General features: G+C 40.7%; 1 protein-coding gene across 1 annotated transcript in view; it reads left to right on the forward strand.

Moving 5' to 3' along the window:
- The window catches only part of UST (uronyl 2-sulfotransferase), a 238,827-nt gene that overhangs the window by 181,805 nt on the left and 41,401 nt on the right, over positions 1-15,621 (forward strand). Inside the window, exons 6-7 of the mRNA XM_060240748.1 lie at positions 7,122-7,219; positions 8,475-8,632. Of these exons, the coding sequence (XP_060096731.1) occupies positions 7,122-7,219; positions 8,475-8,632 (256 nt within the window). The remainder of the gene's footprint in view (positions 1-7,121; positions 7,220-8,474; positions 8,633-15,621) is intronic.

Below are 15,621 nucleotides of genomic sequence, written 5' to 3' on the forward strand. Positions count from 1 at the left end.
TCCTATTTTTATTTACTGCTCCAAAAGCAATGGAATTGGAGGAAATCCCTTCACTGCTTTATGTGCAATGGGAAATCAGTTAAATCAGTATTATGTACAAGTAGATAACAAGTTCACCAGGGCAGGCCCTAGACTGTCTGGCACCCTAGGCAAGTCTAAGTTCTGGCGCCCCCCTCCCTGCACTGATAACGTCACTGAGTGGAATGGGGTTGTAGCATGAACTGTACCAAGTACATGAGGGCACCCAATTCGATACCCACCAGAAGGCTGGCACCCTAGGCAGTCGCCTAGTTTGGCTAGTGGTCTTAAAGGTGCCACTGCAGTTCACTAAAGGCATTAGTGGAGATGAGACTCCCTTTTTTCCAATTCTAAACTAAGCAGCATAAAGAAAGAAATGATAACTAATCCAGAATCTTACGATGCACTTAGTTTGGTTCTTCTGTTTTTGTCATAATTCATTCCCCTGAACGGATGGCACAGTTTGATTGCACAGTTACATTCACTTCAATTCCTGAAGGCACTGAACCAGGAAATTATATCAAGATTTGTTTTATAGTGTGATTTATGAGGCTTTCTGAGTGTTCCTTCTGGCTAATGACTTTTATAGAAACCTGATTGCTTATTTCATCTTTAAAAGCTGAAAACATGTTTTGCTTATTTTAAAAAGTTTTAATTTTCCAGGTTTTACACAACTGTCACTAATGAATTTGAAAAATATTTGGACACATAGGCTTTTAAAACATACAAGTGGGAACCTGCAAGGACTTATGGGGAGTATCTAATATTCCCCCTCCCCCAATATTCTCTCTCCTTCTCTGAAAATCTCTACAGGCTGTCCCCTTTTCCTGGTCTTTTCTCCCCTTCCAACCTACCTTTACCTGCCTCCATGTCTTCAGCTGCCCCCCACAGCCTCTGCCTAGGAAAACTAAGTCAATTTGTGTGGTGCTAGCTGTCAGACCAGGCCCACTTGCATGGTAAGGTACCCTCGGGGACTTGTGGGGGTACACATCACTTTCCCCTATATCTCCTTTCCTACATTATTTCCTTCCGCACCCCCTACTCCTGGCAACACCTGTATTATCTGCCCCTTCCCTGCCTCATTCTGTCTTTCTCAGCCATTCACCAATTTACCTTTTATTTGCCTCCCACCTTCAGCTCTATTTGTTATTTACTTTCTTCTGTTGTACCTCACTTTCCCCCACAGTGAAGATATGGCACCTTACATCATTCTACTAGGGTTGCCAGCTGCTGATCGGGAAATTCCTGAAGATTTTGGAAGTGGAGTCTGGGAAGGGTGGAGTTTGGGGAGGAGAGAGACTTCAGTGGAGTATAGTGCCATAGAGTCCACCTTCCAAAGCAGCCATTTTATCTAGAACTGGTCCCTGTCACCTTGAGATCATTTGTAGTCCCAGAAGATCTTCAGCCATCACCTGGAAGCCGGCAGCTCTGACTCCTCTTGTCCTTTTTACCCTTATAACAACCCTGTGAGATACTGTGGGTTAGGCTGAAAGTATATGGCTGGCCCTAGCTGACTTGGATATATATATATATCCATATATATGTTTTTACACCACTTGCCACAAGTTGAGAGTATTTTCACATATTATGTTATTCAAGTGATATCCTTAATTATTGTTTCATAACTTGAATGGGCAAAATTATTCCCAGTTACCAGGTGGCAGTGGTAGCCTAACAAGTGATGACTGCTATTTAAATAGAGGATGTAATTACTCTCTCTGCATCCAGAAGGCATCTCCATCTTGTCACTTTGTCATAGGAACTGTGGGTGCTCACCAAGTGGAATGGGGTTGTAGCATGAATTGTACCAAATACAGCAGATTCCAGTTTGAAAGTTCCTTTGAATAGAAAAGTTATACCACATTGTAAAAATCTGCATGTTCTCTCTTGTATTGGTTTTATGCTTAAGACCTTGGTCAAAGGAGCTTAATAAAAGAAAAGGAATGCATGAATCTGTTAGAATTTTTAGAAGAAAATGTTCGGAAATTATTAGAAAATATTACAGATTTAAAGAGATTTTTTTTAAAATATTGGAAGAGAGTGAGGTGAGTACATGGTAAACTGAAATTTACATTGGAATAATTATTGGCAATAAATTAACCAAATATTTTGTAGTATTCAGTTTAAGACTATTAAAAATGAATCTCCTGTAGCCTTTTTATTGAAGAGACTCTTTCTCCTAACCATCAGGGGAAAGAGTATAGGGTGTCTTACTCTGTCAGAAAAATACTGGGGGGTGACAGCGATAGATTGGTGCAAGCTAGATTGGTCCATGGCATAACACCTGCCATGTGGAACTGTAGGAGTTATAGGAGGTATATGTGTAATGAATAAACACTAGTATACATACATCAGTCAGTGGACAAAGGATCACTAGATAAATGATATTTAAGATATCTAATTTAAGGACCAATCTATGCTTGTTTCCAAAATCATGTTAAGATCTGTCTCTTTTAGTCTTTCATCATAATATTATACAGATGCATTGCAGAAGTGCAGGACGTTGCCATATTCACACAAGTTTTTATAATAAATGTTTGCAGATTAATTTATATATCTGGCATAGCCTTCATAGTCATAATACATTTCCATTAGTACACTCTGTACTGGCCAAGTTATTCACTATATGTGCTGTGTTCCAAAGACACATAAAACAGTCCTAACATAAACATTCATAGCAATATCTGGCATTGCTGAGATGCCTGTTTACATGATATGAAAATAGTCACTAATCTTCTAGCCATGTGACTTTTGTCAACTTTAAAAATAAATAGTTGGTTTAAATGCAGGGGAACTTCAATTCCTGTAGCTATAGAAACAAAAAGCCCCTGCTCCACCAACTATGGTTTGGATTTTTTAATGTGGAAGTTGCTGAGACTAAAATTTCAGAGAATCAACCACTTCCTAAGCTCCATGGTTTGTTGTCCCATTTTTGGTCAACAACATGCAGGAACTGTGTGAAATTTTCACTCAGCCAAATGGAATGATTTTCTCATTGTATCCATACTGATAGTCTATGTACTCTTTGACATAGCAGTTTGGCTAGTCACTAACAGTATAGAAGAACATTAGTCATGATGGACAAATCCTAATATTCAGTTTATTAGTTATACATTTGCCTACATGTATAAATAAAAACTATATTATTAAAGGAGGCACCATGGAAAAGACCACATCAACAAACCCTTAGTATCTATTATAAATTAATCACTAACTCAGGACACCTTCCCTTGGCCACTCAAAGAGGCAGTTAACTATCCACTACTTTTAAAACCACCCCTATAGGAAAAATGATGTGGCCATTTATCATCCTGTCTCTGATCTACCCTGTCTGAACAAAATGACTGAGAGAGAGTAGAGGTCCAATTCCAAATCTTTGATAACTCATCTGCTCTACACCCTTCTCAGTCAGACTTCAGGTCAGGCTGTGGGACAGAAACAATTCTGTTAGCTTTAGTTGATGATGACCTCCATCTGAGTGTAAACAAAGGCTAAGCCTCTATGCTGCTTTTACTGGATTTAACTGCAACCTTTGACACAGTAGATCATGTCATGTTGTTGGGGAGCCTGAAGGTAGATGTAGGTATCGGGGAATGTACATTGAATCGGTTCAAATCATTTTTCATGGATCAGACTCAGAGGATTAGTACTGGAAATTGTTGTCTACCAACTCAGCCTAGCCTGTAAGGTGACAAGATGACCCATTACCTTGATATGGCTCATTTGGCCACCTAGATCCACACCACAGTAACACTGAGACTAGACTGCTGTACTCAAAATCAGTTCAGAAATTCCAACTGGTCCAGAATGCAATATCTTAGCTATTAGGAGCTCGCTGGAACCTGCATATTACTCCCATTTTGCAGACACTCCATTGGCTGTCCATTTATTACTGGGCTCAGTTTAAGGTATTGGCTATCACATACAAGGCCCTTCATTGCTCTGGCTCCTCTTATTTGTGAGACCACCTCTGCCTTGACTGTTTTGCTTATGTCACCCAGGAGCTTCTATGAGTGCCAGCCTGCATATGGGCAAAATCAACAACGGCCCATACTGTTGTGACCTTGTTGTGATTCCACCTTATTGAATGGCCTGCCTGAGGAAGTCAGGAAACTTCTCATTTACCTGGCCTTAAATAACTGCAAAACTGAACTGTTCCAGAGGGCTTTTATGTGCAGATAATAGGATTGCAGTGGGGGTGTGCGTTTGGCTCTACCCAAACTGAAAAATACACCAACCCCCCTTTACTGGTATTTTCTGGGTATATTTTGGCTTCCCAAATATACTCAAGATTTTGGGGGGGAGAATTGGAAGAAATCCCCCCCCCCAAATCCTGGATACTGGCAGAACCAGGCTGCCCATCAGAGCCCCAGCTGAACCTGCAAGCAGAACTCTCCCCACAGGATTGGTTCCTGGGTGGGCTCTGTTGGGCAGTCAACTCTAAATCAAGCTGCCCAGCAGAACCTGCAGGGAGAACTCCCCCTGCAGGATTGGCTGCTGGATGGGCTCTACTGGGGGCTCTGGTCTGAACCGGGCTGCCCAGCGGAGGCTGTGGGGAGAGTTCTCCCTGCGGGATCAGCTGCTTGGAGCTCTTTGGAGCATTCCGGTTTAAAATGACTACCTAAAAGAGCCCTAGCTGAGCCACATCCCCACTGTTTTTAGTGGCTTTGCTATTGCTTTTATTCCCTTGGCATTTATCAGTTTGGATCTATTAAACCCCCAGCAATTCAGGTTTTCAAAAAAAAAAAAATCCTAGACCCAAATAATTTACTGGTATTGAAATTGAGTGGTCCCACCCCCCTCCAGGAATTCTGTATTTTTTTCCCGGTCCGATAGACCCAAACCAAAAAATACCAAGAAAAAAATTTGCACACACCTAGGTTGCACTGTACAGAATGGTTCACAAACATACTTGGATAAATGATTAGATACTGTGGACTATAGTGCTGAGTATAGTTATTGTAAGTAGGTTCCTGTTATGTAATTTTTGTGCTACTAAGTGTGTCGTTTATACTTATGCTTTGCTTTTGTTGTTTCTGATAGTTCCAGACTACTAAAATCCTAATTCTTTTGGTTATAGTGTCTAATTTTGAGATTAGGAGTAATCTACCTTGATTCCTGGGAGAAAGGCAAACTGTAAATAACACAAATAAATAAAATTGAATGTATCTACAGTAGGGATGGAGATGAACTGCATGATGAGCCAATATTTGTGATGGGTTCTGGTTGGGTTAGGGCTCAGGAGGCAACTTTTGGCACAAATGTTGTCTCCAAAGAAATCTCTGAACTTTGGGGCACTGGTCAGAGTGGCTCGGAAAATGAAACACCCCCCCCCCGAAACTCTGGTGTGAAAATTCTAGATAGCAGTGGGAGCAGGGCATTTTTGAGCAGGAACACAGTTCCGGCTGACTTGGCATCAGGGATGTGTGCCCTAAAATGCAAATGAGTTCCTGCTGGGCTTTTTCTACAAAAAAGCCCTGGGTGGGAGTAGTGTTTTCTAGTATTAAAAACACCAATAGGAACCCTCCAAAGCTTGACAGGCACATCTACCTGCCAATGACAGAGTGCCCATGCCACACAATGGGACTCAGATCTAAATAAGTGTTGGACAAGCACACGTTTCCTTTCTAAGTGCTGCAGTTTTGGGTGGAGAGGGTGTACTTACAATGAGATAAAGAGCTTTGCTGCTGGGGTTGCTTAGCTAGTTTTCTCAGTCAAGAGGGGGGGATTGCTTAGCTAGTTTTCTCAGTCAGATGCCAGGGAGTTTTGCTTTGTCCTGGGTTCCGCTGTGTTGCGATATGATGTTTTTTGTTTCTTTGTTTTCTGCAAAGGGTGGAAAATTGGGATTGAATTTTTTTATTTCACATAGCATATTTGTTTTGTGTGATTTTCCTGCTGTCTGCTTTCTTGGTGGTTTCCCTTCCATTTTTTCATTTTATTTCACACACACCCTCCACTTTGGGTTGCGCTCTCTATCTCTCTTGTCCAGCTGCTTTTTCGGAGGGCTTCAATTTAGTTCTGCCATTTTATTCCCCCCCCCCCCTCCACATGCACACTGGGCTGCTTTTTGTTTTGGGTAATCTGTGTTTGTCTTGACTTTACCATCCACTGACTTTACTGCCCACTGCTCTGCATTAAGCCCCCCCTCTCAGCTTACTTCTCCTTTGGGGTGATCTGTCTGTCTCAGCCTGCCTCATTTGCTCCTCCACTCAACCTGCCTTGGGGAACTTGTACCAGTCTTGGGGAATGACTTGGGTTAATTTAGTCCCAGCTCTCCACACCTAGTTAGAAACCTCCTCCCAATTAACCTGCTTCTCCTAGGGGTGGGGCATCAATCTGTGCCTGTTTTCCTGTCTGCCTGTTTCTCTCTCCAGCAATTTGCCAAGACCCACTTGATCAACTCTTCTGGGCTGCAGTGCGGTTGGGTGCTTTCTTAATATGGTCTTTGGCACCATGAGAGGCAATAGGAGTTGTACTCATGCCACCTCTTTGGGAGTGGCATAACTTGGACTCCCCAAATCCAAACCTCACCAAATGTGCTAAGAAGAGTTAGCTGGAGCTCTCCTGTGAGTTTGGACCCTCTAGGACCCTGGGGGAGGTGTGCCTTATGACATCCTGAATTTTACAAACCAGTTCAGTTTGGGAAAGCCATTTTGGTTCAGTTCAGGATGACTTCCAGACCCAAGCCAAACCACCTTGTTTTAGTTCGTGTCCATCCTTGACCTATTCTGCAAAGGAACTGGTGTTTCTGTTGCTATTCATCTTGAACATCAGTTTCTTCCAACAGTAGTTTTGGATCTACAGAAAATGGTTACACGTAAACCGAATTTTTTAACTTTAATATAATGTAATATAAATAATAATAATTATGCTAAAGTCAAACAAGTATTTCTTCCAATGGCAAAAATAACTTATTTTCTATTTTTGTGCCTCAAAAGAAAAGTTAGTATGACATGAGACTAGCACATTATTCCAGGAAAACATTTTGATGCAAAGATTGGATTTGGGTCTTAGAACTGTAATCATATCTGCAGAAGACAGCAGAAAACTTTGTAGTAAACTTTTGTCCGTATTCTCTTTCCTCTTCCTTCTTCTTCTTTTAGGATATTAATGTATGTATTCTTGAGAACTACCCTGAATGTTCCAATCCCAGGTTATTTTATATTATTCCATATTTCTGTGGACAGCATCCAAGATGCAGGTAACTGTGTGCCTTTTTCTTTCCACCCTGGATGTTGCAAAGTTATTTATTGCTAAATTAGCATTTAGTAGAAATAGAGAGATTTAGAACAGTGGCTCCCAACTTTCTGGCACCAGGGACCGGTTTCATGGAAGATAATTTTTCCATGGACCAGTGTGGGGCGGGGGGGGGGGGATGGTAGGGTTTTTGCTCCCCTGGCTGCCCCCCCACCCACACACTGTCCCTGCCCCCCCCCATCATGGTCTTTAAATGAGGGGTAGACAAAGGTCACTGCCATGCTGCCCCTTCTACCCGCCTGGGATTTGGGTGGCTGAAAGAGGTGGTGCTTCAGAGCGAGGCTGTGCTGCCTCTTTCGTTCGCTTGAGTCCTGGGCAGGCAGAAGGTGCAGCAAGGCTGCTCTGCTTCATTCTGAGGCTGCTTCCCCTGAAAGGGGAAGTGTGCCTCTGCCTCACTCCATGGCCTGGTTGCTAACAGGCCACGGCCTGGGGGCTGGAAACCCCTGATTTAGAGTACCCCACAAACAGCAAGAGAGCCATAACAGAGTTATTCTGAAGGACAAGATGTTGTGCAAAAGTCCAGTGGTATCACACAAGCAAGCAAGCTGTGCCATATACTATTGGGACAATATAAGCCTCAGTGCCATCAGACAATTTGGCTGGTAAGTTCTTTCCAAATTGATCAGCTGAGCCCTGAAAATAAAAATTAGGTGACTTTGGGTACATTCACACTACACTAAATAATGTTTTTTGCAACTGGATTTTTACTGTGTAAAAATAGCAAAAATCCAGTTGCAAAATGCATTATTTAGTGTTGTGTGAATGCACCCTTAGTTAAGCTTTTTAGTGCTTCCCAATAAATCTTAATTGACTCTTTAGCCTATAATGGCAACAAAAGGAAACACAATTGTTGTTAGTTCCAACCAATGAGCTGCTGTTGATGGCACTGAACCGATGAATGCTTTATGTCTTTAAATTGCCAAACATACATGTTGTTTGGGCTAGGCCTTCTTGTATATGTTAGCATCACAGTTCCCTGATCAGAGTTGAAAGGAATCAGTTGTTTTCAAGAAGATTATCAAAACAATTTAAAGGTGTCTTGGAAAATGTATTGCGGGATACTATTACAAATGACTGATACTCTGGGGTTACTGGAAGGGCTGCCAACAGATTTGTTATGCTATAACTGCCATGTAAACCTTGTCCCCTTCCATTTGCAAAGCTCAACTGAAACAAGACCTGATTTAACATTCTTTCAGGGAGCCTGGTGAATGGGCCCTCGAAAGAGCAAAAGTGAATGTGAATGAAAACTTTCTACTCGTGGGGATTCTAGAAGAATTGGAAGACGTGCTGCTTTTACTAGAAAGATTCTTACCTCATTATTTCAAGGATGTGCTTAGCATCTACAAAAACCCAGGTAATGTTTCATAGCAAGGCTGTTTGTCTACTATTATTGCTAATTGGTTTGGGGTTCTTTTGGGGTGAGTTGTTTGATTTGTAGATTCATAGATGTCACATGTAACTATGCATACTGAACAAGCAATAACCAAATGGTAAATTTTCAAATTAAAAAAGGATTTGTATATACATTGGATTAAGCTACAAATTGCCACATCTTCTTAACCCTCCTCAGTTTGGTGATTAAAATACTGCACACTTCAGAGCCTAAATGGGAAGTTGCTACAATAGTTGGTGTTTACTATTATTAATACGATATATTAAAGTGCACTTTTTAATGTAATATTTATCAAGTTAACTGTTTTATGGTATTTATACAGTAATAGGCATCATATTTATATATTAGAATGAACTGCTATGGATGGTGCATGAAAAAACTGAACTTCTATAGTGCTTAAGGATAACTTTTAAGATATAATATTATTTAAATGAAATGCCTATGAAAGGAAGAACTTAGTCAGACAGTTAATCAGTACATTTTATCCTGTCCTTTCCCCAGTAGCTCATGGTTACTTCTGTTTTATCCTCACAATATCCCTGTGAAGTAGGTTCCATTGAGAGAGAATAACTAGACTGAGATAATCAAGCCAGGATTTGAACATGGGGCTCACTAGGGCCCATCAGATCCTGTGCCACCCACATCACATTAGCTCTTAATGTCTTTAGCAACTTTGGACAAAACATGTTTGAGCTTTAAAAAATGCTAAATTAGCATTTAAAGGAGCTTTAAAAATTGACCAAAAAAGTGGTGGTGATGTTGAAGCATACCATGAAGAACAGAAAACAAACATGTGGCTTAAATATATATCAAAGGATTAAAAGATAGTGTTAATTTGTAAACATTTAATCCTTGCATAAAAGAATAGTCTTCCAGTGCTAGTTTATTTTATATATATTTTTAAAGATCAAAATATTTAGTATATGAATTAACCCTGACTGATGTACTTATTAAGATATAACTTCTCCTTTATTTTCTCATCTACTAAAGCTTTTGTTGCTGTAAGCATGTTAATGTTAATAGGCTTTAAAATATGCCCCCCCTAGGTATTGTGGACTTCTTTTCAGTCATTCATAGTTTATATCAAGGAAGAGAAACACTAGTAATACAGGCATCAGTTGTCTGTAGGGGATGTGGCAATGAAATTTTCTTATTTTATTACATGTTACAATTTTGCTTGTTAGAAGTGGACTTTCATTAGTGCATGGTGCTTTAATCAGTAGTTCAATAGGGTTTACAGGAGAAAATAGGAAGATTTTTCCCCCCCAGTGCATTGCAGCATACCAGGTCAGCAAGGTTTCTAAGCCGTATAAACTCTTTATCTGATTTTTCCCCTTGTGCTTTATTGCTGAAAGTAATGTAGATGTGATATGTAAAAGAAATTCAGCATAAAATTCTTGATTTAGAAAAACAAGAAGTTTAGGTGGCAACATCAGGGCGAATCACAATAATACACAGTCAGATTCCCGCCCCCCCATTAATCTTCTGATTCAGGATTTCTTTTGTGTGAAAGAGAGAAATTTTTGCCAGTTGGACTAGTACTGTTAGAACTGATGCCAGTCTACTATAAACCTAGCAAGTAAACAGAGTATGAAAATATTTAGAATCTCACTGACATATTATGAGGTTGGTGTATAACGTATGCTAAGGTTGATTATGTTGTTGCATAAACTCGCTAAGAGTAAATGGAAGCATTGTGGTGGGCTGAAGACATTTAGCTTGCATTGCCAGTAAGAGAGGCAAATAAATAATCTATAAGCACTTGGCAAATACACAGGTTTAAAGGCCAGTGCTGTGCCCTTTGAAAACCTTAATATCTCAACTGCTGATGTCACAGCTGTTTTTCACAGAAATTTATGAGGGTAACCTGGACGGCAAGGCTAGACTGATCTCATCAGATGTTGGAATCTAAGCAGAGTTGTCCCTGGTTAATGTTTGGGTCACTATGCAAATGAAGGCAATGGCAAACCACCTTTGTTGGTCTCTTACCTTGAACAGGGTTGCCACAAGTTGGCTGTGACTTGGCACCACTTTCTACTACCAAGAAAACAGAATGAGCCCTATTGTAGCATGATAGTAACATCACATTTGCCTGTTACACCCTCCCCCCACAAACACAAACAGTTCAGATCAGACAGTAGCATCAAGCAGTGGCTGACTGATTTGTGCTCAGAGGGAGCCCTTTCCCCACCAACAGCTCTGCATAAAAATCCCTGTGATCTTGGACTGCAGTCCATAGTTTATGTAGAATGCTGCTAAGGCATATACTGTATTGATAATGCAGCCCTGCCAATGTCTTTGTGTTCCTCCATTGGGAAAGCTATGTGTACCCGATCGGTATGTGTGGAGCCCCCAACTGGGCCAATAGCAGCTCCAGAAGCCATTCCAGATCAGGATAACAATGCAGAAGAAAGCTGAAGCCCTAGCTTCATTGCACATCACAGTTCCGATCTGAATTGGGGGCCCATGAGCCTGGGAATGGAGTTCACAGTGGGGAACTCACAATACACATCTGATAGAAAGTCCTTGTTGTGGACTCAGAGAAAACACAAGACTCTTTAACATGTAGGTATGTCCTTACTCTTGCCTTTATCTCAGGGATACTCTCTTAAAAGCACCATACATACAAGACAGAAGTTATGCTCAGTGCAATCAAGTATTTTTAGGGTATCATGTAAACAACAGAAGGGCAACTGTTTTGGGGACTGCAGTGAGTGGAGAGACATTGTGATGTAGTGATTAAAGTGCTGAGCTAGGATCTGGTAGGATGATGTTCAAATCCCCATTCTGCCACAGAGCTGAATGATAGGGTTGCCATTCCCTAGTTAGGGACTGGGGATCCTCTGATTTGGATGCCCTCCCTCTGCTTCAGGGTTATCAGAAAGCAGGGAAGGGGAAGGAAATGTCTGCTGGGCCCTCCATTATACCCTATGGAGACCGGTCCATGTAGAATATAATGGAGAATCAATCTGTGGATATCTGGGGCACTTGGAGGAGCTGTTTTTTTAATGTAGAGGTGGCTGATTTTTAGGGTAGCATCTAGTGCCTCTCCTTAACCACCCCACCCCCCACCCCCGGTTTCAAAAAGTTTGGACTGGGAGGGTACAATTCTATGAGCCCCAAAATAATGAATGATGGGGGGCCCCGTTGTCCATTATTTCTAGTGGAAGGAAGGATTTAAAAGGAACACAGTCCCTTTAAATGTGATGGCCAGAACTCCCTTCAGAGTTCAATCATGCTTGTCACAACCTTGCTCCTGGCTCCACACTCCAGAGTCTCCTGGTTCCACCCCCAAAGTCCTCAGATATTTCCTGAGTCAGACCTGGCAATGCTACTGAGTGACCTTGGGCCAATTGTGCTTTCTCAACCTAACCTACCTCACAGAGTGGTTGTGAGGGTAAAATGGATGAAAGGAGAAAGATATAAACCGCCTTGGGTCCCCATTGGCAAGAAAGGCATGGTATAAATGAAGTCAGTAAAAAAAAAATCTGTCCTCACAGGTGCTAGGCAATTAGAGCCATGCACAACTGACTTATGCTGTGAATTTGCTGCACCAGATTTCCCCCACTCATGCACAACTCAACCCTAAAAAATGATTGGATTGAGCACATTGAAGGCATTCCACCATTTTAAAGATATTACATATGTCTTTGACCTTGATCTTTTCTCCTGTTTACTGTGTATAGTACTACATTACAGGAATTGCACTGCAAATACAGGGCATCTGTGTTAGACAGATTCATTTAGCATCTTAAAACCCTTTCTACCCTAGCATAAAAGCAAGAAAATACATTTTTCTTGATATAAAATGGGTTAATTGAAGTCAGTTTATTAACACAAAATAGTTCTTGAGAATCTAGAAAAGATTCTCTGCATGATCTTGAAGATCTTGAAGAATAGATTGTGCAGGATTTGTTTTTCATTAATGGACCATACCAAAGTGTTGGAAATGTTGTTTTTATAATATTCTGGTGCAAATATTTCCCTCTTAAAGATAAGCTTAATCTTTGTTTCTTGAGAAAAGGTGCTAAACAAAAACTGAAGGAAAGTAAATGAAGAAAAAAAAAGTTTTGAAGAGCCAGATCGATCTGTTGATCCCTTTAGTATTGCTAACTTGATTTGACCAGAAGGTGGCATCATCTCCCAACATTTCTGTTAGCATTACAAAACTTATAGCCTGAAATGGCACACATTGATTTTCATATCAATTACATGCTATTGTAAATTTCTCACATTACGTGCTATTGAGAAAAAAGAAAATGTATGTATAGAACTTAAATTCATTCTCTGTGCTTATTTTTGCTTTGTGAGATCCAGAATTCCATAGAAGAACGCAAATGTATTGTATATACTGTGAACTAAGCATAAACATACGTTCAACACATACCCAATCAAAACTGTATGCTTTACAGACGTGGTTACCTAGTTCACAGTAACTCAATAGAGGTTATTTATTTAAGGTGTAGTACTCTACTTTGAAGTCGTGGTGGCTTACAGATATTTTAATATTTAACTATTTTAATATTTACAGATACTTTAATATTTAAATATTAAAATTATAAGCACAGAAGTATCCAGTGTTGTTAAACCAGCAGGCAGATTTAGTTCCAACTGAATATGTCAAACTGATTGCTACTGAAGTGAAAAGGAAGAACTTAGCTTGCTGTCATGATGATGATGATGATACCATACAGATCTCCCTGTGGAGAGAGCTGATATTCCAACTTTTAAGGAGGCCTTCTCATTGGTAATCACCTCCACAACCTCAGAAGGCATGCTGACCAGAAAGTCCACTCTCGAAGATCTCAGGTTTTTAAAAATTATATATATATATATATATATATACACATATGTATATATACACACGCACACATATACACAGGCTTAGGAGAGGTCACAGTCCTGTAGATACTCCTGTTCTAATCTAGACAATTTCAGTAATGTAAAATAATCACTCCATCATGTTCTAATCAACCTGGCTGCTGTATTTTTAGACCACTTATAGCTTCCAAACACTTTAAGGGCAGCCCTATACTCAGACCTATACATTACCAGTGTATGGAGAACTGTGGCTGAATTCTTCTTAGAGGGTGATGTAAGTAGTTTATCAACTAAACTGCATGAAAAGTGTTTCTTGTGACTAATACTACGTTAGTCCAGCAATTAGGTATTCAGAGGGTCAGAGATAAGTAGCAGGTCTGTAAGGCGTGACAGAGTCAGCCAGGATCTGTGTCCAACACTAAGCAGAAGTGTCTTGGAGAGCACATGAGGAATCAGAATCTACAAAAAAACCCCCAAAGGTTAAGAGCCCATATTACCAGAGTTAGGGACGGGCATGAAATGGAAAAATGGTGTTTCATGTTGGTTCATTTGATGGCCTGAACCAGTGCTTCATTTCGTTTTGTGATTCATATGGTTGCCCAAACCAGTTTGTGATTCGTTGGTTTGTTTGGTTCAGAAGTTGTAAAACTCACCAAGCCCTGTTCAGACGCACAATATAATCAGATGTCGCTGCTGTTTCCTTCTGGATTTAAAGTGGCTGATCAGACAGCAACGTCTGTCTCCCAGTAGTCACTCATGATAGCCCCCCCCCCTCAATCCTTCTCGGAACTGGATTATTTTGTTACCTGCTCCATTACGGTGTTTTTTGTGTTGTCTGGTTTCACCTCGTAGTTTTCTCCGTCTGGATAGTTCTGCTGTGATATTAACCAACTTCCGGATGCCTGAAGGCTGTTCCAAAGCAAAAGGAGCCTCAGACATCTGGTTTATAGTTGCCATTTTTTTTTACTACTTAGCGATATGCGCATAACCACATAATGTTTTCTTACCTATGTACATACGCACACATGCGCATTATGTGCTCATGCGCATAATAGTGGAGGAAACAAAAAAATAACTGCATGGTGCCGTCATATGAATGGCAGAAGATGGTTTCACCATGGAGTGATTCAAATTGCAGTGTGACAGTCTGATTAATAATATCTGCAACAAAGATATTCGGAACAGAACTGGATCAGTTTAACATAGACTCAACATGCTGTGTGAACAGGGCCCAGGAGTCTTCCGCAGGCTCTTTTCCACCCACCCTCCAAGTTTGGCAAAGATTGGGTTTGGAATATCCAAGTTACAGCCCCTCAAAGGAGGTGGCCCCACGAAAACTCAGCTTCAGCTCTCATGACAACTAACTCTTCCATATTGATAATGAAACAATGAAAATAAATATCTATACAGTTATACAATTATTCCTCTTAGCTTCTTCTAAATACACAGTAAGATAAATTAACTTTCAAAAACTGCATTAGTACCATGAAGTTTAGTTTTAAGATACTTCTGGCATGCAGGTGGCTGCAGTGCTTTTTGTTCTTGTTTTTTTTTTTGTAGTCAGTAAGATCACAAACAGTGCCCTCCTCAAGATGGTCAGCTGAGGAAGCACACCTAGAAGTAATCTATAATAGCTGCTGGAATCAGCTGACTGAAGAGTCTAACTTGGAAGTATAGCCTGAGATACAAAGCTGCTGACACTATGTTGAGCCTTTCAATTGGAGTGTGAAGGCTGGGATAACTCTGGTTAGGGATAGGCACAAACCAATCCATGAATCAGGCCAATTCATAGTTCATTTCAAACAGGTTTGTTTGTTTGCACCATGCCTGAACTGGAAAATCAACTGCCTTTTTGCCTTGGTGGTTCATTTGTTTTGTTTATGGAGTTTGTTTTCCCAGACAGCCTGGTGCGGATTCAGTCAATTCCTAGGCAACACTAGGGATGGACTTCTGGGAGTCCTAGAAACACCCAAAGCAATTGTTTGAATCTTGATTGGCAACTCTGGGAGCCAATAATGGACCTCCCATTCTGCTCTATGGGAGCAGACACCCTGACTCTGCTGCTGTACTCAGTACATCAGGCATGAGATGAATACATCAGGGGTGAACATGCATCTATTCTGGATGGC

This window comes from Heteronotia binoei, chromosome 1 (assembly GCF_032191835.1).
Source record: "Heteronotia binoei isolate CCM8104 ecotype False Entrance Well chromosome 1, APGP_CSIRO_Hbin_v1, whole genome shotgun sequence".
Lineage (NCBI taxonomy): Eukaryota > Metazoa > Chordata > Lepidosauria > Squamata > Gekkonidae > Heteronotia > Heteronotia binoei.